This window comes from Amblyomma mixtum, chromosome 2, assembly GCF_055824585.1.
Source record: "Amblyomma mixtum isolate Tamu chromosome 2, ASM5582458v1, whole genome shotgun sequence".
Lineage (NCBI taxonomy): Eukaryota > Metazoa > Arthropoda > Arachnida > Ixodida > Ixodidae > Amblyomma > Amblyomma mixtum.
The window spans coordinates 99827490-99853758 of NC_143013.1; the positions used below are offsets into that span (position 1 = coordinate 99827490).

Genomic DNA, 26269 nt, shown 5'->3' on the forward strand with positions numbered 1-26269 from the left:
TTTTCCAGCAACGAGCTGTGGCAAGTAGGCTGCGCCTACGTGTACTTTTCAGGCCAGTGTAGCGGTCCTGCTCAGCGCGCGGATGTCAAAAGCGCACCGAGAATCTAATGTCTCTTTCCTGTCTGGACCATAACCATAATTACAATTTAGCACACGCACTCCCACATGCAGCCGACAACGGCGCTTCATAAGGTCGCAGTAGTAGCTTGGCCGCCATTGTCAGAGGCGCCTGGAACGTTTTGAGCTTGCGTTTCGACGTCGACTACATCCTGAGTAGTAAAAGTTGGCGGAAATCTGAGTGGAGGACTCGCGTTGAGCGACGGGAAGAAAGGTAAATATTCTGCACCTAATTTTTTGGGTTCTTCCAGAGCGTCCACAGAAAATTTTTTCGGGACGCGAGCGTTCGACCGGCGACTATATAGCGGGCTTGCGGTGATTGCCAAGCACCTCACGAGTTAAAGGTTAGGAAGCCTCCGCGGTGAAGCCAGCAACGATATCACAGTTGTAACACGTGCGTTAACACCAACAAGAATTTTAATTATGCATTCATACTGGTGAACAGCGCAAAAAAGGCGGGACAACAACAAGACAAGCGCTGTCCCGCCTTTTTTGCGCTGTTCACCAGTATGAATGCATACCAACTCGCCCAGATCTCAGCCTTACTAAATTTTAATTATGCACTTGCAGAAAAGAAAACAAGAAAACGGGTAACACGATGTTTTCAGTGGTATGTGAAATGAGAACACTCTCGTACTTCAAGCAATTTGTTTTCCTTCTAAGTTGCCTCTTTTGATACCCACCTAAGCGTTGGAGGATGGAGATAATTTTTAAGGGTGAAATAGCTTGGTACTTTTTTTAGTAATATGTTGAAAACGATGTCTTTGATCGCCGGTCGGTAAAGCTTATCGCTTCTTGGAAGCTTCACTCAGTGATAGATGGGATGATGGAGATGCTGTAAAGAGGTATAAATGCCAAATAAAACCGATCCTTGCCTTCAGCCCGAACGACGCCAGTTAAGGATGCCTTATTAGGGCAGCAGCTATAAGGACCCATGAGCGGTTAACGACGGCAAAAGCTCGGTTATTATAAGCTGGCTCAAAGGCTTACATCTGATGTTAAATTAAGACTCAGTTATTCTCAGATATTCTAGCAGATCGCACTAGCACAGCACCCTGAAGATTTGAATTAGTTCCTGTCAAGCCTTCAGATTTTGTTCGTTGCGGCCACCACTCAAGTATTCAAAATATCGCCATCGGGTGAGGATGAAAGTGAAATTTTTGCTGAGATTAATGCAGTGCATGCGTAAACTTTGTTTCTATCGTCTCATGAGCGCCACGCATGCCGGAAGCAGTCTATTAGCTACAGAGAGGAGCAACGAGTGGTGATTTGCGAAAGCAAAGACTACCTCCAGGCTCCATATTGCTGTGTCTCAGCAGGCATGACGGGTTGAAGAGAGTGCTGTGTCTGAAACCATGATACATAGACCTCACTACAAAAATTAGCTGGAATTCGAGCATGCTGTTGATTCTTCTGAATGTTAGTCACTGTGACTGTCAACACCTCGGCAAGTAAACAACGTGCCGCACTAATGAAAAGGACACTGCGCGTAAGACTCGTTCGGGTGGAGGGGCTGCGCATAAAGGAGCCTCAAAAATTGGCAGTGGTTTAGCTCTGGTTAAACCTGGAGGATTGCGAAAGCAACGAGGAGAGAGAGAGATGTGATGGAGAGCGCGCGGCAGCGGAGGTGGTCCCGGCACGCTAGCTATGCGCCGCTACTGCGCATGCGCAACTGGCGAGCGCGGCGGCGGCACCCCTGAGTCACCCGCGCATCGACGGCGGCGGCGCGCCAGCTGTGCGCCATGTGACGCCACTGCTCCTCGCGCATGCGCAGTATGACCTTTCGTCCGCCCCGCGAAATGGCTCGGCGACTCGGGTACTGTTGCGTTGGCAACAAAAACACTGCCTCTGTGGCTTTTACTTTCAGACTGCCCGTTTATCCTCACTAGTCAACTGTACAAGCATATCAACACAAAACACAGCAAAAAAGAACAGTGGGAAGGAGAACAAGGAGTGCATTTCGAGTTGTACGTCCTATTCGGGAGAAAAGAGAGGGAGAGAGCGCCACTTGTTGCCTTGGTCAGGCCCGGTTTCCGGGCAGGTGTCGCGTTGCGGACTCACGGCGCCAGCGCTTCGATTTGGTGGCTCTTTTCCGTTCCACCGGAACTGTCTGCTATTTTTCACGCATGCAATTGCCAGCTCTCTCAAAAACCCTTGGGGGCCCAAACTATGCGTTCATTCTCAAAATCAGGACCCGTACGCTACGCCATTAGTTTTAACAGACCGAACTTCCTGCGGTATTGCAGTGTCCAGGCAGCGGCTAGTAAATTACGTTGTGTCCTTTAGAGAAGACGCAATCATACGCTTCCGAATTATGTCAATAGTCGCCCATGAGATCGGCGGCAAAAAGCAGCTTGTGTGATTTTCCGGGCCGCTTTAACCTCAAACAGAATGGCCCCCTGCTCAGGGCTCCCTTGATACATGTACTAAACTGCATCATCAGCTCAGTTTTGCTCTCGAGTGTCGAGGTACTTCAAGATCTTTTAAACTTAATAAAGCTGTACATCACAGGCGTTTCTACACAGTGCGTGGTGCCCTTAGAAATCATGCAGAAGTTCAAGAGTGGAAGACTGGCAGTGACAGATCTGCTTCAATGCTGATCCCGAGTATACAAAAAGAGCACCCACTATTGGTTGCGCTTCATGAAGGAGACGACAGTACGGCAGTGGGTATAGATTGCTTCGCAAAATGGGCTGCGAATGCATAAAGGACTACAGTAAACATCGTGCCCATCATGGCAGGAAGAAGGGGGAAAGCAAACTGAGGTGTCGCGTATGCGCTATAAAGACGCTAATCACAAGGTACTGTTGCGGACAAAGGTCATTAAAAATCCAGGAAAGAAAGCAACATGCATAGGGGGTTACATACTTAAGAGGGCTACATACCCCGAAAGTAGGGTAAGGAGGGCTTGCCTGGTGGCTACTGTGAGGTCGAGTGGTGCGTCTGACTTGCGCTATTACGCCGTCAGCCATAATGTACCGTTGGGATAAGCTTTCTTTTATAGCCGTGTCGCTGTGCTTGGGTTGATACTAAGGTGCAATTACTCCCTTATTTCTACTGGCATTTTCAAGACCGATCACCCTAGGTAACTACCACCCAGTGCAGCACTTTATCCTGATATACTGGTCAACAAGTATTTGATATCCTCGTACTCGAGCTCTCGGCTAACAGCACAATTTGCCTCGACTGCCTGACACTCGTTTAGGGGACTGTTTTTTCCCAATGGACCATAGGGGGAAGATAGATGCTCCCAGGGGATGAATATGGCTGCGGCCACAGAGGCTTATTTGAGTACGCCAACGCGCGGCCGGACAGCTGTCTCTGGCAAAGTTTAGAGAGCTCAACGTTTGTCTTTTTAATCCTCCCTACTAACAACAAAGTGTTTCACCAACAGTCGGAGAGCAATGCAATCCAAGCCACTAGCATCGATTTGGAGGATGGTCCACACGATATCCTTTAAGGCAGAAAAGAAAGTGGAACGTCGCGGGAAGTCTTTTCGTACGGGCGGAAACGCTGGAAGATGCCGGACATAGACGAGAAAGACACACAACTCCGCATTTCTGCATCCTTGTCGCATGCATCCGTCGTCGGCCAGGGCTGCCCACTCCATACTGACCAAACAGTTCGCCCATCAAGACACCCTGATCGAGATACGAAGCGAGCATGGCATATTATGTCGATCACAATCCTGCGATTGGGCTGGCTCCCTAGAGGACAGGTACCTTCATAATTAATCTTTATTTTCTCGCAAGTAAACGTAACTGGGGAATATTTATCAATACATACCTCAAAGCCGATAGTAGAGGAACGTAACATAAAATTCGCGTTGCGACCTGTTAAATGTAACATTATTTCTCGAGCATATCCCAACTGATTCCGAAGTACCATTGTGGTTCGCATATATGAAGGGTTTCTCCAGTTGTGTCAGTAAACAGCAAAGATATACGAGTGGAAGGGAAAGAGCGTCGGAATCACAACTCCAGTCTGTGTGCAGCGCGAAAATTATCAGATAACAGCAGTTATTTTTCTAACACTATAAAACGGTATCTCTCATGTGATTTAGTGCATATACAGCGCAAACTGAGACCTCCAAACAACGCGCTTTGGGGGCGCTCCAAGAACCGCCTGGTCAGTTATGTTATACCATGCAGATTTGAAGTTGTGGAACAAGCATAGAGCGAATGCATTCAAAACATTTTGGGGCTAAATGGACACTACAGGAGGAACAACGTTTGTCGATAGGCAAATTACCGGCTGAAATTCACATCTCATCTGAAGATATTTGTTGACCCTGTCGGTCCACTGACAGCTGAATATTCCAAACTGTTCCTTGTGATCCTGTTTTCAGCTTATCCTGAAAACAGGTGCAGCACACTGACGGCGCCAACGCCTACAATTCAGCCCAGTATCGGGGCCTTGAGCGGTACGTTGACGTGAAAAGCGCACTACGCATGTAATGCTTGTTGCTTATGTCACGCATCCTCGTAGACTGTAGCCACATTTACAATTTACTGTACGCATTTCCACCCGTCGCCGATAGCACCGCTTCATAAGGTCGCAAAGGGAACCGGGGAACCATTGTCAGTTGTACCGGAAACATTTCTTTAGCTAGCTTTCGATGTCGATGACTTGTCGGCAGAGAAGTGACCGAACTAAATGTCACATCTCATCTCGACATATTTTTTGACGTTTTCGGTGCACTAAAAGTTTAAAACAACGAACCTGCTCACTCTCATCCTGTTTTAAGCTTATCCATCAACTAGCGGTAGCACATTGACTGCGCCAGCGTCTACTAATCAGGCTAGTGTCGTGGCCCTGCGCGGCGCATTGACGTAAAAAGCGCACTGGGAATGTATTGTTTCCTGCCTGACTCACACATCCCCGTAGATCGTTGCCACCGTTAGAATTGATTGCGCCGAACCCCTCGTGCTTCAGGAGCGGTGGTTCATAAGGTCGCAGTGGGTGCCGGGTAGCCATTGTCAGTGGTGGAGAAAAAAGTTTTTTAGCTAGCGTTCTGATATAATTCAGATATTAAGTAGCAAGTTGCCGGGAAACAGAGGAGGGCTCATGCTGAGCGACGCGGCGAAAGGTAAACATTCTGCACCTAATTTTCTTGCTCCGCTTGCGCATTCATAGAAAATTCATTTGGAATGTGAGCACTGGAGAGGCGACCTGCAGATTTCTTACTGCGACCGCCAAGGAGCTCATCACTGAAGATTAGGAAGCCTGCACACTGAAGTCAGCAACGACTTCTCCTTAATTGTAGCACGTGCGTTGACGGCAACAAACTTTTGAATTGCGTAAGTGAAAATGATAAAGAACAACGTTCAAATGATAATTTCAGTGGTATGTGAAATTTGAGCAAGGCCATTGTACTTCAAGCAATTTGCTTTCACTCATAGCTGCCCCTTTCATCCCTTGGCTTAGCCTTTTCGGCGTAAGCCATTCTCGGGTGTAAATAATTGTTGAGGCCGAAGCATTGTGTAGACTAATAAGCTTAAAATTATTTCTTTGATTGCCAGTCTGAAAAGTCTATCACGTTTTTTTCAAGCCCAGCTCGAGGATAGTAGTTTAGTGATGGGATGATGGGGTGGAAATAAAGAGACATAAAGGGCAAATAAAAAAAATGTCGGGTTGATGATGGAGGACGTCGGTTAGGAATGTTCTATCGGGGACAGATGCCTCCAGGATGCGTGAGCGGTAACTCAAGGCTATAGCTTTAATATTAGAGTGCATCTGCAGGGCATAGATTTGGGGTTAAATTTGGACTCAGGTGCTCCGAATGTCCTTGTCAAATCGCGCTGGCACAACACCCTTAACCCCTTAAGGGCTTATGACGAGCTCAGCTCGTCGCAAGCGATCGGCTCTTTTTTTGCTTATGACGAGCTGAGGTCGTCATAGCTTTTCCGCAATGTTTCAAGGGGCTATTGGCGAGCTCAGCTCTTAAACGGTACTTTACCACATAAAACATAGATGGCAGCACGGGTCCCATCATTGGAGCTTTTCTTGAATGCGATTTTGAACACTAGATGGCGGAACACTAGAATGGCGCGAATGACAACGGTACCAAGAAAAAAGGGCGGCCAGGACGTCCCCTGGATATGAAGCGGTTCGGTGAGCGCCACTTGCCGTCGCACATGCCACCAACAGAGAAGAAGAAAGAACCGACATGCCGCTGTGTAGTGTGCTACTTGAAGCGAAACTGCAATGGGAAAAACATCCGCAAGGAAGCAAGAGTCTGGTGCAGGTGGGGCGAGAAGGCCCTCTGCGCAGTGCCATGCTTCCAACGCTACCACACAGACAGTAGTCTCATCTAGTTTGAATGCACCTAGAAGCAGTGGTGCATCTTTTTCACGCCAATTCTAAGCCGCTTGCACTATCTGGACTTTCAAGAATTCATTTTGTTGTTTCTGATTGCTCTTCAAAGGTGTTAGGTATGGAGTATCGCACAAGGGTCCAGGTAATGACTAATAAAATAGAATTTGTCCGCCATAAATTGTTTCTGTGATTTTGTTTGCGTTTCAAACACGTTACTAAAGCATTTTACGTAATAAAAAAATTTGGCAATTTGGGAACATAATTTTTTTTATTTATTTGGCCCTTAAGGGGTTAACAAATGGCCCTGTGCTACGGAAGGCTTGAGGTCTTCAGTCGTGGGGGCTACCAGCCAAGGATTTTAAATTTCTTCATCGAGCGAGGACCAAAGTGAAATTTTTGTAGCGCTTAATGCAAGGCATGCAAAAAGCTTGTTTCAATCGCCTCATGACATCCACACAAGGCTGAAGCCGGCTATTAGTGACGCAGAGGAGAAACGAGTGGTGATTTGCAAAACCAAAGCTGCCCTGCAGGCTCTGTAGGAAAGTTGCGTCACACTGGGCATGGCGGGTTGAAAAGGGTGTTGCGTAAGAAGTCAAGGCAGCAAAAATCAAGGTAGAGAGACCAGCGTTGAAAACATGATTCGAATTCCAACAAGAAATTGTGAGCTCTCTCAAAAACCCTTTGAAAGCCGTGCTGTGCGTTCAGTGTCAAAATAAGTAGCGAAACGCAAAGCCCTTAGTTGCAAGGATATTGAACTGGCTCACGTGGGCACTGTTTTTTTCAGGTACTGCTGAGTCCGGGCAGCAAGCAGTGAAGTGCATCACGTCTTTTAACTGGGGCGCTTTGATACGGTCATCCGATTTTTGTCAGTTGTTGATTATGCGGGCCGTTTTAGTCTCAAAGATTATGGTTTACGCCTCAGGGCTCTCTTTATGAATGTACTAAATTGCAGCATGAAACTCTGGGAGTTCGGCTCCCATCGCAGTGTCGCAGTATTTAAAGATGTCTTAACCGTAATACCGTTCTACTTCAAAGGGATTTCTACCCAGCCTGCGGAACTACTGAAATACACTGAGCCGTCTGCTTTGGCGTGTCGACGGGGTCCTTGGAAATCATGCAGAGAAGGTCAAGAGCTGAATCATTTAAGGCTGGCGGTGATAAATCCGCTTCATTGCTGGTGCCGAGTATACAAAAACAGCCCCCGTAGTTGCTCAAAACTTCATGAGGGAGACAAGAGTCTTGCGTCGGTTATAGTTTGCTGGGCACTGATGTTCAATGAACATCATGGAGTGCAGTGCACGTCGAGCGTGTCCTGGCAAGAGCAATACTTGCAAGGGGGAAGGTGAAGGCCAACTGACGTGTCGGGTATGCGCTATAGACGTTAACCACGTTGTGCCATTGGGGACAAAAGTCAATATACAGACCACGTTGGGGACAAAAGTCATTATACAGACCGAAAAGAGATCCGGATGCATAGAAGTCGCGCTTGCTCAATGAATTTGGAGCGTGTCATACCCCGAAGTTGGATAAAAGGGCTTACCAAGCGGTAACCGGGAGGTCGAGTGGTGCGTAGGACATGCTGTATCACGTAGTCAAACGTAATGTACCGTTGGGGATAAACTTTCCTTTGTAGCCGTACGGCTGTGCATAGGTATGTGCTAATTAATAATTACTGCCATATTTCAAATGGTATGTTTAAGAGCCATGGCTTTATGTAACTACCACCCAATGCAGCACTTGAGTCTGATATACTCTCCCACAAGTCTGATATTCCCGTCCTCGCAGTCCTGGCTAATAACGACACTATGTGCCTCGAGAGCCCCGCACTCGTCCAGGAGACTGTTCGTCCCTAATAGAACATAGTGGGCAGTTGCTACCAAATTGTGACGATGGCTGCAACCACAGAGGTTCATTTCGGCACAAGTACATCCGGACATTTTCTTTTGCACAGTTCAGAGAGCTCGACGTTTGTCTTTTTAATGCCCCCTAGTATAAACAGACTGCTCCACCAAAAGTTTAAAAATAATGCATCGCGTCAATGTAGAATCGACCGAAAGGATGAGCCGCACGATATCCTACAAGACATGGAATATTTTGGACACTTATTGGCAGTATTTTTGTTAGGTGCGAAATACGAATGGAATGTGCAAAGCTGGTTGACTACGGACGTAAACGAGAAAGACGCAAAACTGCCTGTTTGTGTGTGATTCTCTTGTGCGTCCGTCGACTACCAGCACTGCCCATTGCCTACTGATCAACCAACTAACCCAACACGACACCCTGATCGAGATACAAAGCGAGCATGGCATGTTCTGTCGATCCCAATTCATAGACAGATATTGCCTCTTACGCAACAGATACCTTCTAATTAATTTTATTACCTCGCTCGTAAACGTAACTAAGGAACATATCACAACACATAGCTCCAAGCCTATAGCAGAGGAACACAGGAAAAAAATTAGAGTTGCCGCCCTTGGAAACCTTGCATGAAATCACGAACTTGTCCTAACTGATTCCCAACAACTGATATCGTTCGCATATATGATGGGATAGGCAGATTGTTTCAGTAAACAGGGAAAGCCTACGTGTGGAAAGATAAAGAGTGGAAAGATAAAGAGGTATATAGGGCCATCTGTCGTTCATCACCAGCAGTTGCCAGTTTCTTTAATCTAGGCTGTCGAGCCTTAAGCATATTCGTTCACTGTTGCACCAGGCTTTTACTATGAGGAGAGAAGTTGCTCGGAAGCTCATCATAAATATTGGAGCAATTATTTAAGATCAGTATGCCCCGAATGCTATGAAAGAACAACGTATCAGTGATGGGAGAGATACGCAGATGTGGTAGTTAGCTGCACTCTTAATGTTTACTAAACGCTATTGCTCTGTGTACGCTATAGCTTCATTCTGTCTTACACGAGCATTTCCGGTATACCGGCTCAGTTTTTACTGCCGCGACACCGAAACAAACGGTGGTTCATAAGGTCGGCTTTCTGAGTGCGAAAATATATTTGAAGAACACTGCCACAAAGCAATTAAACTGAAAAAGGTGCAGTACTGCTAGCGAATGCAGGCGAGACACACTCGATATAACGCTTTAACAGACGGTAGAAGATCTGCCCGAACGGTGCTCCTTACGCAGCTGCCTTTATGTAGTCAGTTGGAAAGGGTGCGAAGCAACTGAAAGAAAACAAGTCTGCCCTTTCTCACCTTCAGCAATGACCGTTTATTTCGATACCTTCTCTGGAGGGTAGTTACATAATTCTGGAAGTAAAATGAGGAAATAAATTTGCGGCCTTTTTTCTTTATGCCGTCTTGCGCTCGCTGGATACGCTAAAGCCGGCAGCTTCGTTTTCTACTTCAGCGCCACCCCTAACCAAACAGATAATGTGGTGGTTCGTGAAGAGTGTCTAACTGAGTATACAAGCTTTTACAAGCATCGCCCATAGAAGGCATTATTTGTGCGCCCAAGGCAGGAAGCCGCTACCAGGCACGCGTTGCTTTCGCTACCTCGCAGGGAAAGACTTCAGGTGGCTACGAACAAAAGCTGACTCGCTTCTGGTAATGCGAAATCAGTATAGCGCTCATCGGCAACGTAACCCAAAGTGAAAAAAGAAGAGGCGTCCCAGAAGCCAGTCGCCCGCCAAAGAAAAGAATAATTCTTCCGAATGTGCGGGGTATTGAACCCAGGACTTTGAGATGAGAGCACGCAACCCATACGCCACAAAACCCGTTTCGTGTTTTTTATTTCGTGTCTGGGGTAAAAATAAAAATTACAGGAGTGAAAAAGTAACAATAATATTGCAATTATATTCAGAGTTGTAGCTCCAAATGAGGCTGCGCTGCGATTGAAATCTTTTTACGTTTGCTAGACCACAAAACCTCTTCGCTTCTTGGCGAAAAGGTGAACCTAGTGTATATGAGTGGCCTTACGACGTATGCTATAAATTTGCCATGAAAACGGAAGGAAAAATAAAATATAAACGAAGTAAAAAACAACAAATATTTCTTATTTAAAGTATGTGGGTAGTCTTAAGTGCCCTCCGTGACTTTTATTTACGACTAGAATTCGCAGTATTAAAGAAGATTGCTCTGACAACTGCTTTCCACTACGCTTATCAGTGGAAATCGCTTGGTACTCCTTTCACGCATGCGCGCATGTAATTTTTATTTCCAGGTACTTCCAAATCTCAGGCACGAAGACTAAGCGCACAGCGAGTCTTCATTCAACAAAAGCTGTTGCGCACAACAGCCTGACAGGTCGAAATGAAGGCAAGGATCGAAGACCGTGTCGTGTACTCACCGTTCCCCGCAACGGAGATTCCTTGCTGTTCTTTCTACAACGTTGCCAAAAAGGCACTCCTCAAGGATCCTGACAAGATGGCGCTGGTAAGAGCACCCATTGTTGATTTATTATAAAAAACGGGAATGAATAAAGCTAAAAGCAACCTCATGAAGCTTTCACTGTGTTCATAGCTCGCTGCTTACACTGAAGATTTAAGTGATGCTTAGACCTCAGTATAGCACTATGGAATTGTGCCTTGTTTTTCATATGTGCGAGAGTGGCGACTGAACGTTAGTAATTGTTAATAACTAATTACAACTCTGTTACTCTTTAACAAGGCGACGGCCGAGCATCCAAGCGACACCCCCCCCCCCCCCCCCCCCCCCCCCCCCCCCTCCCAGACATACTCTTAGATCAACCCTCCTCGGACTAACAAGAGCCAAGAAAAGCAACGGCTGCTCTGCGTGTGTTGTTTCTCGCGTACGTTAGAATCGTTCACCGAAGAAGAACGAATATTTGCACGAGTTGGTTAACGTTGTTTTTCGCCGAAAAACAGAGGAAAAGGAAAGATCAAAGAGTCTGTGCTGAAAAGAGGCGAAGCGATGTTTGGTCCTGCCTTCCCCTTACGCTCGTCGATCGCTAATTTCGCTCTGTTTTTTGTCGAAAATGATTCGTTGACAAAATGCCCCCGCCAGTCGGTCACACTTCATCAAAACTTAAAGGGGCTGTTGCAAGGGTCGCTAATTGTTTCGGGCCATGTCGTATTACTCGCATTTAAAGTCACACTCGCGAGACAACCTGCCAAAGCGCGAGAACACACCGATGGACATGCTGGAAGAGAATGCCAACGATGCACATGAAGGAAGGCGAACACGAACACATTGAATAAACTCCTGCGGCACTTTACTGAAGTCCATTATATGATCCTAAATATTAAGAGAAAGATCCAATTACGCGCTTTATATTTCTGAGAAACACCGTTTTCTGTGGGAGAAAAATCTTCACCCGCAGTCTGTTTATTCGTACCAGAAATTTACTGAAGTATTAGAATGTGTTTTTTTTTCTACATAGGTCTGCAATATCTGCCCTGGTGTCGGAACGTGTACCCACAAGAAAGTGAAACACTTATTTGCTACTGACTGCTGCCCTACCTTGTTATCCTTCTTTTTTTCTGTGTGCTGAGCGTATCGACAGCACCAAAGGTTGACGTATGAGCTCATGCCCCCTTCAAATTCTAATTTCATGCTGCATATACATTGTTTTTCTAACCTAGCCCTCTTCTCACAAACGAGAGAAGGACCATTGAACCAGAATGGAAGTGGTGAAATCAGAGTATCACGTCAAAGCCAGGCCATGAATACTTTCGTGCCGGTGGCGTGGAAGAGTCATTTTTAAAATGTGAAAAAATTTTGGCCCTACCACGGGGAGCACGAAGGGCTGCTGAGACGCTGCGTATTTGTGCTGTTGAGCACAAGCTCACGACTCCGATCCGGTTGGCAGCGGTTGTATTTAGATGAAAACGAATTACGAGGCAATCCGTGTACTGATTTCCCGCATTTGGAGCGCTGATTTAGCACTTGTGTTCGTTGCACGTTGAAACACATGTGGCCTAAATTAGCTTAAAAGCTTCTAACCCACAGTATGTCGTACCACTCAGTGCTGTTTTAGCGCGCAAAAATCTACCCAGAAATAAATTGACGAACTCTATAGCTAAAGATGTTTACGCAAATGGCGTACTGGCGCTAAAAAACGAAGACAACACACACAACAGGACAGGACTGGCGCCAACTTCCAACTGAGTTTATTCACAGGAAAACCACTTAAGAACCACACTGCATGCAAAAAGATACAGACAAACCAGATACAAGTGGTGATTTGACAAAGATACACGTGCCAAACGGACCAAAGCAATGATTATAACGCTGACAGAGACCCACTCAGAAACCTAATCTCTTCTTCTGACAATGACACAGATAGCTTGCTCATGCAGATATCGCCCCTCTGCTTGATGTAATAGGCTTCTATTATTTCACGCTCTAATCTGTCTTTTGACCTTGCAATGAATTTGGTGTTCTCAAAACCAGGACGGCATTTGCCAACTAGCTCAAATCAAAGTATTGCTGGAATCTATAGCTAATGTTCTAAAGTGAATTACGCTGGTTGAATTCTGCACATATATGATGACCGCTGGCAGTATCCAACGGCCCCGAAATCCTTAAACGGCATGGAAAGAGTGAGTACAAGCCTCCTGAGCTGTTGGATACCTTCGCTGGGTTTTGGTCTCGCTAGTGTGCCATTGCGGCACCTGCACTTTTGAGCCTAGTAAAGAGGGGGGGGGGGGGGGGGGGGGGGCATAACACGTGAGACTTAACGACACGAAGTTGCACGTGTCCTGTAAGAGACGCAATACTTTAGGGCTGCCGATTAATCTTGGTTTCGCGGGTTTCTCTATTGTTAACTGAGACCGTAAAGCACATAGACGGTTTTCGCACCTCGCCCCATCGAAATGCGGTCGCGCATTGCACGCAGTGAGCAATCAGGTGGTTCTTTCCAGTAGTCCAAACTTCATTCTTTCAGGGCCTGTTAGCTCTAACACAGTGGCGCGAACACAACGCAGGCGGATGGGGCCGTGGCGATGACGCGCAGGGAGCTCTTCGTGCGTATGCAACGCTATGCCGCGGGCTTCCAGAAGTACGGTGTCAAGCCTGGTGACCGGGTCTGCGTTTTCCTGGCCAACAGCGTCGAAAACTACGCCGCCATGTGGGCTTGTGTCTTCGCTGGGGCAAGCGTCGTGCTGGCCAGACCATCACTCACCGAACGTGAGCTACATTCATAAGCAAATAACTGTCAACGTTTTTCTTAATTTATTTATTTCTGCATCTTTAGCAGCACAGAGGGGGCAATGAGGTAGGGGTTGCTTTGGGTCCAATGTGAGCAGCCTGTGTGGGGCCAATCTGGATTTTGAAACTCGAGCCCGCATCGGCCTAATGTCTACAGCTTCGAAACTTTCACGTCGGTCCTACATTCGACCAATCTAGGCTCCTACGAGGACCAACTAGTGGAAGGACCGATGAGTGTTCTAACGTGACTGGTCCAATTTGGAGTTTGTCCGCACATCCTCAACACGGGGCAGATGTAGGTATTTGAGGGGTTTCCCTGTTGCCCACAGAGGCCGAACATTGTAGGTTGAAATCAATCAGTTTTATTTTATAAGGTTCGTATCTTGTTTGCTTCGAAACATCAAGCCCCCAGTTACCGTGTTATCATCGTGCAATTACTCAAAAACATTGGCGCCTCAATACTTGACAAATGGAGCTTCGATCACGTGAAGAACAAGAAAAGTTGCTCGGCGGTGAAGTCCAATGGATAGTGTGAAAATAAATGACGATTTTTTAAGCCCCCTTTTTTGGTTTCAATGGCTGTAATTAACCACTTCACACGCTACGTACACCCTTGTGTACGCGCATACAGAAAACATGCTACTTTTTCTTAGTGTATGATACAGCCAGCAATGATTTCGTTCCTTTGGAAAACTTCAGCGCCATTTTGACCGCTATTCGAGTCCTTTTTTCATGTGAACCAGTGTCGGGGCAGCAACATTTTTCCTTAAAATGAGCGGGATGCCACGTCCTTCGGCACAATCATGTAGATGTGTTTTGTGCCTCCTCCTAATGCCACTTTATTTTGTGTTCCTAGCCTCATGTGCAACGAAACAAAACAAATGATAATCATAGGATGCGTTGAGAGCTTATCTGACAAAAGTTTATTACAATTTGCAATTTCTGTGACATTCCAGAAAGGAAGTTTTTATATACCCCAAAAAAATTCATATTTGTTATTTCATTGCTATCTAACTATCTAGCTATCTAGTACCCACCGCGTTGGCTCCGTAGTCATGACGCTAGGCTGCTGGCCCGAAACACCCGGACTCGACCACTCATTTCGATGCAGGCTAAATGAGTGGTCGAAATTATCCTTAGGCCTCCACTACGGCGTTCCTCATACCATATGTCTCTTTGGCACGATAAATCCCATAACCCATAAGCAAACAAGCTATCCAGCACGGCTATCTTGAGGCCTGGCTGATGACAGGGCTCTGAAGGGACTAGCGCGGCTGCCCTGAATACCTGCGGCGAGCATGACTGTGTCTTCGAGAATAACTGCCGCATGCTTCTCCCGTTCTTTGAAAGACAACACTGGCCGCTTGATGTGGGTAGCGTGCAGCTGCTTCGTGATGAAGTGTACACTTCTCGCCTCTTTCTTGAATTGCCATATTCTTCACCTTGACCCATTAACAGCATGCGCTGTGGCTTCTACACAGGCACACAATATTAGACATCGCAATGTGGCCAACTGCGCTAAGCGGACGTTCTTGAACATTTTAAATAGATTGTATAGACTAAAGACTCATTCAGACAGCAAGATTAGGCCCCATTTCGGCAATCCACTTCATAGGAACAATGTCTCCATGAGTGATTAAAGCTTTTTCTTTTGGTATGTGAAGGTGAATTGCGCTACCAGCTCCACGACTGCGACTGTACTCATGTCCTGACGGAGCCAGCTTTTGCAGAGAAGACTGAAAAGGCGGCGGAGTCCCTTCCCATCAAGGTGAGTTCTAACAACATAGAGAAAGTTCCTTAGAGCCCTCATTACGGCGGTTCACACTAGCAACTCTTCAGAAATAACTTAATTTGGTGCCGAAGTCGACTTGAAAAATCAGAAATATTGGCTGTAACTTGAGGCACATCACAGAATTTTCTACTGAGCCTTGCCCTTTTCATATGTTACATTCTCTCGACAAATGAGTTACAGTGCGTTTATTCGCAGATAAATGCCTTATGTATTCGAAGTCTTCTTATCCTGATGATCATATCCCACTGAATTCAGCCTTGAAAACTGTGAGTGATTAGCGTGAAAAGTGGAAAATGAAAATAGGTTGTAAATAAAGAGTTTGTACCGCATGAAAAGGGAAAGTAAAAAAACATTTTCGGCTGCCGCGCTGGCTCAGTTGATATAGCGCTCAGCTGCTGACCCGAAAGATTGGGTTTCAATTCCGGCCGCGGTGGTCCAATTTCGATTGAGGCGAAATTCTAGAGGCCCGTGTACTGTGCGATGTCAGTGCACGTTAAAGAATCCCAGGTGGTCGGAATTTTCAGAGGCCTTCATTACGGCGTCCCCATAGCCTGAGTCGCTTGGGACGTTAAACCCCAATAAAACCATTCAGAGCACTCTTGTTTCACGGCCCCCAATATCAAACCTCAAAGCGAAAAGACGAAAGCGGCGAGAGACCATCGCGTTTGAGAAAGTATGAGCCAGCGGGCAAGAAAAAAAAAGATAAAGCGCCCATTCAGGTCGAGTTTACTCCCCGTCAAGGAATAGGCTTAGACGCAAGCCCAATCCATGAATTGCACTTCACAAGATCCCGCGTCTGCTATCCGTTCCGTCGTGCCTGAGAAGGCGTGCTCCGATTCGATGGCATCGAGTTCAGGCCGCAATGTATAGACATGAGCAGGCTTGCATCGGAGAGCTCGAGCGAGCTTGTGCAGACAAAAGAAAACGAAATTCAACAGCGGGCACTGGCTTTCATGGTAGGTGCTGCGCTGCAGCTAAGCTGCATAGAAATAAAAGCAAGAAATGGGCGCATTGCCCTTAACACAAGCACTTGCGTGGTATGATATTGTTGCGCAGTACACTGCTCCACCGCTCTAAAAAGTGCGTTTACTAATGTACTATCGGTGACAAAAGTGGTATACTCCATGCGGCGGGAGCCGGAGCAACGGAAAACTGCGGCGGTATTTGTGATCGAGATAGCCAGTGCGTGACCTTTCTTATCAGCACACATGTCGCTTAGCTCGTTTCAATGTTTCGTGCTTTAGCTCGCCAAAATGCTGCAGTTTTCCGTTGCTACGGCTCCCGCCGCGTGGAGTATACCACTTTTGTCCCCGATAGTACATAAAAGGTCGCTGCTTGTTTTACTGAAAGGATGGTCGCACGTAAATTCTACTTGGGTTCAGTTTGCTGAATTGAAGTCCAAGCACACGACAATGGAGAGCGAAACAGTCGCAATCCGTTTTAGCTTTTAGTGTTATGTAATGACTCGTAAGGCCTGGCTTGACTGAAACAATCCAGCGGCAAATCCGAGACGTGCTTGAATTTTTCTGACTCTCCCGCCGTATAGAAATTCAGCGCTGGCCGTCCTGACATCGCTATAAACCTCTGGAGGCAAGCGACAACCGTGTGCTGTTCCGCTTGCACGGCGGACGTTTGCAGTCACAGATAGGCGATCTCCAGTTTTTCATAAGCTCTTTGCATTACGCCGGCTAATAGAAAGTGTTAGCTAAAACTACGTGCACACCTTCAATGAAAAAGCTTGAAACAACCATGCACTCAAGGAAACTTGTCAATGCGGCCAGGCTGATCCCAGACGTAGCCCTGCTTACGGTTTCCCTCTTGGCTCGATGGCAGCGCCGCCTATAGTTCATGAAAACTGCCCATAAACAATACTAAGAACTGCCCAGATTGATCGTCTATTTCATCTCTGTTTTGATTTCACGTTTGATGCGGGCTGTTAAACCTTCATCGTAATTTTTTTTTTACAACATGAGCTATATATGCGGCGTCCCCCGAAATGTAGGCAAAACTCGACTCGCAGATATTTGTGAGCGCCATCCAGCAACACAAGTACAAACTAAAATATAAACTTCAACCGTGCTAAATTAGGGCGCAAGCTCGAAGCAGAGGATGAAAATGACATCCAATGGCACGTTTCAGAGGGACAGCAGGTTATGAAACAACTTTCCACCGCTGACCCCACGATCAGGTGTCCGCCTTGCGTACACTGGGCCTGCCTGGCGCATCACGTAGCCTATATTGTCACGGAGTGGGGCACGCGATCGCATGACGTCGCCAAAAGCTTCGAAATGCCTCTCATACAATCTGCGCTATTCTGTGTAACGGTTATGAGAAGTTAAAAAGACAGTAGAGCAATCTTACTGTGGGTGTAAAACGTCTTGCATATTGTGGACGAAGCGGTTAAGAAAGAGCTGAAAAACGCAGTGAGTTAAAGAAAAGGCTGTAAACGTTGCGCTCTGACCCTTTCGCGACTTAGCACCGCAATGTAAGCGCAATCCCTCTATTTTTTGGTAACTTCTCAAACACAAATCTCTATGTACAGCAACTCCTATCCATATTGATCGACTAGAAATAGAATAAGTATGTGACCTGACCTAATTTGTTCTCTGCATGCAGCCAGTGACGAAATAATTATTGTAGTGTTAGCTGAAATAATCTGATACTGGAAGTGGCGCATTGCGAATATCTTTTGTTTTGTTCTTATAAGCTCGTAGTGTGGCCGTTTCGAGGTGTCTTTATCTCGACTATGCTGACTGCTCCGTTTCGAATAATGTGACAATTAGCAACTGTCATTAATTGGTCTCCCCAAAAATTATAGACAAAGTGTTTTTGTGCGGGAAATCTTTTATGAACTTTATTTTTTCTGACAGTGTAAGGTTTCAATATAACAATCAATATATCCGCAGATCACCTGCGGCACTCTTGTATTGTTTTTCTGTTAAAGGTTTGGCAAGCGTCAAAACCATTTCCTATTGGTTTTCTATGGCAGTCTTCGATGCGATTAATGTTCGATGCGATTAATGGAAAGACTTTAAAAGAAACACTTTGCTAAACCTCACAAGAATAGACCATTACCTTGAATATTTCCATAACAAATTTCTTAGAATCTTCCAATTTTCAAATATTTTGTCCGAAAAAGTTGGACTTGGGTAAGTATGCTTTGAGTAGCAGGTATAAAACGATTTCAAACATTCAAAATTTATCGCTGAGCGCAGTGACTTAGGCAGATTGAAAGTGTTGCGAAGTCCGCTCAGTAGATTCTAGAGTAATACACGCGGTGCCCTCCTCCTGTGTTCTGTCGCAGAAAACGCAACTCAGTAATAGCTAGCCGCAGAGCGCTAAAGACGTAACCGAAAAAAAATGCAGCTCTCAGGTTAAATTTGAATTGCGCAAGGGAACGAACACAGGAAGAGAGAAAGATACACAGAGCGCCTTTCTGTCTTCCTGTATCCGTTCCCTTGTGCCATTCAAATTTATTAGGAAGCAACTACAGCCCAACAGCAAGTACTTCAGCTCTTATGGCCTCTTGTAACAAGTGAAGGCGGGCTAGTTGGTGGTTGACAATGGAGTGCATATTGCAACCGCGCAAAACGACGCAGGACGAAGGGAGGAAAGCACAGGACAAGACGCGGACAAGACGCAATTCCGCGTCTTGTCCTGTGCTTTCCTCCCTTCGTCCTGCGTCGTTTTGCGCGGTTGCAATATGCACTCCTTATGGCCTCGATAGCTTGTGAAGTTCTTAGGATTACGAAATAAAGAACATTCACCCTAAATGCACTCTAGATTGGTTCGAAGAGAACAATCCACCTACCACTGTAGTCGCGCTTGCTATGACTTACCGAAGATTCAGCATAGGATAAACTGTATTATTTAATATGTGAAATCTTTTAGGAAGAAACATCAAGCTAGCTTTGACCTAGACACGCAGCAGGTTAGCTCATAAACGAAGAAGCCTGGGCATATCGCGTCACGTAGGTGTGTGCTCTTTTTTGAAGCCTCGCATTCAGTGTGGTGTGTCTGGATGATTCACTCTAGTAGGTATGCTGATAGTGACAGATTACCGTAACAAAGAATTTGGTCTAAACTTTCTCTCCACCAAAGTGGAGGTTGATGTTAATTTTTGGCAGCTCGCGAAGCAACCGCAGCATTTCAAATTTATAATTTTTGCAGGAATTTTGTCGAACCATGGAGCGAATTCATTGCTCAGGAAGCTGTATGTTTGCAATGATGGAGTGTCCTAAATGTAACATTGCTCGCTCTCTTCGAAACCGCAGAGCTAGAAGAGCGTAATCTGCACAAAAGTTATTTTCAATCATCCCTTATTTAATCTGTTGAATTCAGGAAACATGAAAAACAGTTGAAGAAAACTTTCTTTGTGGCACGAAACCGTCTTCTGGACATACTTTCAAACACAGCGAACTCTGTAACATCTTTTTACAGGGGATGTTCTCCATGGGTCCGGCGGAAGGCTTCGTGTCGACGGCTACGTTTCAGGACATGGATGAAGCCAGATTCCTAGAAGTGCCCATCTACGATCCTCAAAACAGCGTGCTGTGCATAAGCTACACATCGGGCACTACGGGTCTTCCTAAGGGAGTAGTCTGCACACACTACGCCGTTGCGGCCAACATGGCCACTTCAGGGTGGGTGTGTGTACGCTTTCACAAACTTCCCAGGGCCCGAAGCATCCCTCGTCCAACAATGATAGATATATGAATCACTGAACTGCGAGCACTTTTGACAGACTGGTGAGCATTGCGAATTAACTGCTTTTTCGGAACCTCAATCAATCAATCGATTAACCAATCAATGAATTAATCAATCATGTAATCAATCAATTATTCAATCAATCCAATTTCGCATGCAAACCAGTGCTTTATTTCTTTGTTTCAAACCAGCACTCTTCGTTTCGCAAGTATGCGCTTTTAGCAGGTCCATAGCAAAATAAGTAATTAATGACCATGAAAAGAGTTTCTTAGCAACTCTTTCGACACAGTTTTGCAGAAAGATTCAATCAATCAATCAATCAATCAATCGATCAATCAATCAATCAATCAATCAATCAATCAATCAATCAATCAATTCGCATACAAAGCAGTGAGCTATTGCTTTGATTAAGACCAGCATTCTTCATATCGCAATTGTGGGCTCTTCTCACGCCCATAGCAAAAGAAGTAGTTAATAGCCATAAAAACAGTTTTTTAGCAACTATTACGACACAGTTCTGCAGAATGATATTGTCACTCGTAACATTTTAATTTCTTTTGCTCAGAACTTACCGTCATGCGCACCTTCGAAAAAAAAAATTTACCCCCGATTTCGCGAAACTAAATGCGATGTAGTGGCACTAGCAGAATATGTATGCACTGTTCGCATAGGCTACTACTGATGGTTTTACAGACAGTGCAAGCATCAGCTGGCGTGGCGCGGTTTCTGCCTTTCCACTTCGCAGCAGCTGCCATGAAACCAATCAGCCTCCTGTGCACTAGACTGTCACTGGCGTGCACGGATTTAGTCTTTTCCACGTGGCTGTACCTGCTCCGAATTGGAAGGGGCTTCACCAGGGCACGTAACGGCTGTTTCGCAAGTTGGTTGGTTGGTTGGTTGGTTTATGGGGTTTAACGTCCCAAAGCGACTAAGGCTATGAGAGACGCAGTAGTGGAGGGCCCCGGAAATTTCGACCACCTAGGGTTCTTTAACGTGCACTGACATCGCACAGTACACGGGCCTCGAATTTCTCCTCCAAAGAAATTCAACCGCCACGGCCGGGATCGATCCCGCGTCTTTCGGGACAGCAGCCGAGCACCATAGCCACTGAGCCACCGCGGCGGCTGTTTCGCTAGTGACCCAAATAGTACTAGCACACGACAGCGAAAGAAGACGTTCCCTTTCAACACTTTTTGACCCGCAGCCCGTCGCCTGCCATCCTTTCTACGTCTTGCCTCTCACTTGCATCCCTCTCTCCAGAGAGGCAGATTTCCCTATATCTATATTGATGGTTAGCAGGCGGTAGCTGGCAGGTAGAGACTTCACAATGACTCATAACGGCTTTTTCGCTGAGGACGCATCTAGTGCTAGTGGACACCAGGAACCAATTGTGGCAGCTCACAGGTGGAGACTTCAACCACAGGGAGGAGGACTTTAAAGCGATAACATTTAGAGCACCATGACAGCGAGAATTTTACGTCGGCCTCCGTATCAACCTTCCACCTGCAAACTCTAAACCTGCAGCCAGCCAACCAGCCCTCTCTTTCTCTCCCCACTCCACTTCTCAGGGAGAGCAGGGAGATACCGGACGAAGAATAAGTAAGAAAATATGAAAGTGACTAAGGCAACAGCTGGCTTACGCATTAAGTCGAACCGTTCCGAATAGCGACCTGTGCAAAAATGAGGCTTCATGGTGCTATTCTTGCTCGCATTGCTCAGGAAGAGCAACTTAGGTCTCGGTCTCACGAGCTTCATCGGCGGCTGTGTTTGAAGCAGCAACCTGCGGGAGCTGTGACACATCGCTTCGCAGCTGCGCCACTGCACCGGTAGTGGAATGAGGACTCGCCGCGATATGTCAATGTGACACATTCTGTTTAGCTTAGTAGTCAGAGTTTGTATAGAGTTACAAGTGGAATTTATTCTAGAGTGAAACACAATGGACCCAGAATGAGAACGGAACAAGAATTGAAATAGAGTTAGAATTTTTTTGGAATAGATTGGAAAGCGAAATAATAATGCGATCCAATCGATCACTAAAAAATTTTTTTTTGCAAATGAGGCATCTATGGCCAGTCCACTAGAAAAAAAAGGTAGCCCTTGTTCCTTCAATAACTCTGGAGACAAACCCTTATGTTTCCAAAGTTTCACTTTCGAAATACTTCGATATGTACATTGGTCTCGCAAATGCTTGAGTGACTAAAAAAATGCTGTCTTGTGTTGGAAACCTGGAGAGTTCATTTCGTGCAGGCCTCTATATAATAGTGGGAAGGGTAAAAAAATAAGGAGAGGAATGCTGAGTGGCCCCGAAAAGGGTTAAAAACCTTGGATCCTTAAAGAGTTCAGCCAGTTGAGTCGGCACAGGTTTTGCGAGCGAAAATACCAGGCAAGAGTCGGACCTTCGCGTCGTTTTTCGTCGGCGCGGACAAATGTAAAGGAAAATAATTTATAACGGAGATCAGTGTTTGCTTTCCAAGCAGTAGAGCTTGTTCTCACATCCGAACACCTCATTCATACTTTTCTGCCTTACAGACCCTGCTTTGCGTGGGAGGAAACCGACGTGGTGCTCGTAGCAGCCCCCATCACACACGCATCAGGTTTTATCTTCATCACCTTCAGCGTTCTTCGGGGCTCTGCAGCGGTCATGGCGCCACCCGGCGCCAATTTGCAACAAGTCAGCGAGCTGGTCTGCAAGTATAAGGTGCGCCTGTGTGATATAGCTTAAATCAATCGACACGACCGTCTTCACCGAACACTTCAATACCAACAACCGCCATTAAAAAGATGTGAATGCGGAACAGACAAGTAGGATATAGTTGTGGCGGTAGCATCCTCGGCATAAGGAGAGCTGGTAGGGTGCGTGACTCTGAAAGATGCATAATTGCTGTTCCGAAAGTTCACAAAGAACTAGCCTGTGGTTTAGCTTTACGGAACACGAAATACGAGGGGGTACCCAAAAGAAACCGGACTTATTTTTGTTTGAACTTATTTGTTCACATTTTAAGCACAGACCATCAATCTCCTTCAAAGTATTCCCCACTTGCAATGATACGCTTGTCGAATCTTTCATTCCATTTTTCAAAACATTGTGTAAATTCATCTTTTGTGATGCTTGACAGTGCCTCCGTCGTTTTTTTCTTCACCTCAGCAACATCAGCGAAACGCTTTCCATTCACCTATTTTTTCATTCTAGGAAACAAAGAAAGTAGCACGGGGCAAGGTCGGGAAAGTATGAGGGTTGAGGAATAGGGGTCATGCCATTTTTGGTCCAAAATTGTCGTAGAGACACGGCTGTTTGAGCAGGGGCATTGCCATGATGGAAAAACCAGTCACCCGACCACCCCAAATCTGGCCGCTTCCACCGCACACTGTTGCCCAATCTTTTCAAAACATCCAAGTAGAAAGCCTGGCTATCTGTCTGACCCTGTGGAACAAATTCTCAATGGACGACTCCTCTCACGTCGAAAAAACAAATCAGCATTGTTTTGAGGTTTCGTTTCACCTGACGAGCTTTCTTGAGGCGAGGTGAATGTGAAGTTTTCCATTGGCATGATTGCTGCTTTGATTCAGGATTCGGTTCAGGAACACTTGAGTTGTCCCCATAGCATCGTCCTTGTACCTCTTTCTTAATATTTCAAGAGTTTCCATTCAACTTTTTCCGAGCAATAATCATAATTTCACCGGCGCACGCTGTTCACGAAAATCAGCCATTGAAAAAACGACATTCACGCAAAACAGTCGTCACTCTAAAACTCTGCCTAAACTAGTCTGACCTCCTTCAACGACGGCACTCGGCATACTGACTCTGGAATGTTCGTTCTATGCGCTCCTAGTGGCAAAACGCGGTACCACAGAAGCTTTGCCGACCAAAAAATTTAGTGCGGTTTCTTTTGGGTACCCCCTCGTATTGTGCGAAAGCATGTTTTTGCCGGTGGGCACCACCGCCAAGTACATCAAACCACGATTGAGTTCTCCACTGTTCCGGGGAGCCAGTTATGCGCCTTCCCTTTTCTCAAAATTAACGTAGGCTAAATCTTCGTCTGGTTTTGAGAAGAGGAAAGCCGCATGGATGGATGGATGGATGGATGGACGGACGGACGGACGGACGGACGGACGGATGGATGGATGGATGGATGCATGGACGGACGGACGGACGGACGGACGGACGGACGGACGGACGGACGGACGGACGGACGGACGGACGGACGGATGGATGGACGGACGGACGGACGGACGGACGGACGGACGGACGGACGGACGGACGGACGGACGGACGGACGGATGGATGGATGGATGGATGGATGGATGGATGGATGGATGGATGGATGGATGGATGGATGGATGGATGGATGGATGGATGGATGGATGGATGGATGGATGGATGGATGGATGGATGGATGGATGGATGGATGGATGGATGGATGGATGGACGGACGGACGGACGGACGGACGGACGGACGGACGGACGGACGGACGGACGGACGGACGGACGGACGGACGGACGGACGGACGGACGGACGGACGGACGGACGGACGGACGGACGGACGGACGGACGGACGGACGGACGGACGGACGGACGGACGGACGGACGGATGGATGGATGGATGGATGGATGGATGGATGGATGGATGGATGGATGGATAGGAGCGCCCCCTTTGAAACGGGGTGGTGGCAATTGCCACCATAATTGTTTTTAAATACGCCACCTGTGGCGATCACTCGCACTAAAGCGCGCTGCCGCCTTGTTAGGAGAAAGCGTGAACCAGGAGAGATGAGGCTTGGGCATGTTGGTACGACATACTTAAGGGAAATAAATAGCGCACAAGAGAAGACGGGACAAGCGAGGAGACACAGACAAGCGCTAACTTTCAACAGACGGTTTATTGCAAAATCGGGAGCATATATACACATGTCCAGAAAGGCAACAAAGAACAGGATCGAAGATAACACACACCCCCTCGAAAAAAGAGCTTGCATATCTGGCACGATAAGCAGATGGCTGTCGAGGGGGTGTGTGTTATCTTCGATCCTGTTCTTTGTTGCCTTTCTGGACATGTGTATATATGCTCCCGATTTTGCAATAAACCGTCTGTTGAAAGTTAGCGCTTGTCTGTGTCTCCTCGCTTGTCCCGTCTTCTCTTGTGCGCTATTTATTTCCCTTAAGTGAACCAAGAGAAGGGTGCGGATCGATGACCGCGCGGCGAAAACGCGCAAAGCCGTGCTGGGCTGCTGAAATTACTGGAATCTGCTGAGTGTCATGCCGCGTCAGAATCGTCGACTCCTGCTGTGTTCCGCAATGGGGCTTATTATTTTTATTTCCTTTTCGGTTGCTCCAACCTATTCTTTGTCTTCCACAATGGAGCAGCATGGATATTGCGACTAAAATGGCGAAAAGGTACGTGCGTCTGCATTACTGCTGCCCCTGTGTAAAGACCCCATGTCAGTTTTATTACGAAAGCAATACTGCTAGCACTTTTCTGCCTTCGGTGAAGGTCGTTCCTTCGCTCCGGCGCAGCTGCGGCGCACGACCACGTGACAGCGTGACGTCACGACCAGAGGAGAGCAGGGGCACCAACTCGTCTCTTCGGCCGTAGTCGCTCCTTCGCTCGGCGCGGCGGCTACCACGTGACGGCCTCCTCGGCCAGCCGCGTGAGGGCGCTCGCTAGGAGAGGATGAATTATTGTTTGAATTAATTCAATTATTTGATTCAATTAATTCAATTAGATAAATTAATTAAGCGGTTGAATTTCTTTGGAGGAGAAATTCTAGAGGCTCGTGTACTGTGCGATGTCAGTGCACGTTAAAGAACCCCAGGTGGTCGAAATTTCCGGAGCCCTCCACTACGGCGTCTCTCATAGCCTTAGTCGCTTTGGGACGTTAATCCCCATAAACCAACCAATCAAAAACTAATTAATTAAAATAATTTCACTTAATGCCGAAGAAGAATCTATGAGTAGTGCAGAACGATATAATCACAAGAGAAGAAAACGCCGTGCGGAAGAAACGCCGGAACAGAAAGAAAGAGAGAGAGAGAAACAACTTTATTTGCTCGAGCTAAATACAGAAAGAGAGCGGCTTGCTAAAAGAAGATTGCAGTATACAGCCAAGAAGAAAGAGCAGAGCATTGTTGTGATTCGAGGCGGTGACATCGTGGCTCAGCGACCTGAAGAACCAGAGATAAGAGTTGGCGAGTTCGAGTCTGCTACGCGTGAATT

General features: G+C 46.5%; 1 protein-coding gene across 1 annotated transcript in view; it reads left to right on the forward strand.

Annotated features, from left to right (window-relative positions):
- The first annotated feature begins 184 nt into the window (after window positions 1-184).
- Window positions 185-26269, forward strand: part of LOC149360283 (uncharacterized) — a 41150-nt gene continuing 15065 nt past the window's right edge. Inside the window, exons 1-6 of the mRNA XM_089567824.1 lie at window positions 185-331; window positions 10610-10821; window positions 13335-13536; window positions 15222-15325; window positions 19790-19992; window positions 22586-22754. Coding sequence (XP_089423950.1) covers window positions 10699-10821; window positions 13335-13536; window positions 15222-15325; window positions 19790-19992; window positions 22586-22754 — 801 coding nt within the window. The 5' untranslated portion in view covers window positions 185-331; window positions 10610-10698. The remainder of the gene's footprint in view (window positions 332-10609; window positions 10822-13334; window positions 13537-15221; window positions 15326-19789; window positions 19993-22585; window positions 22755-26269) is intronic.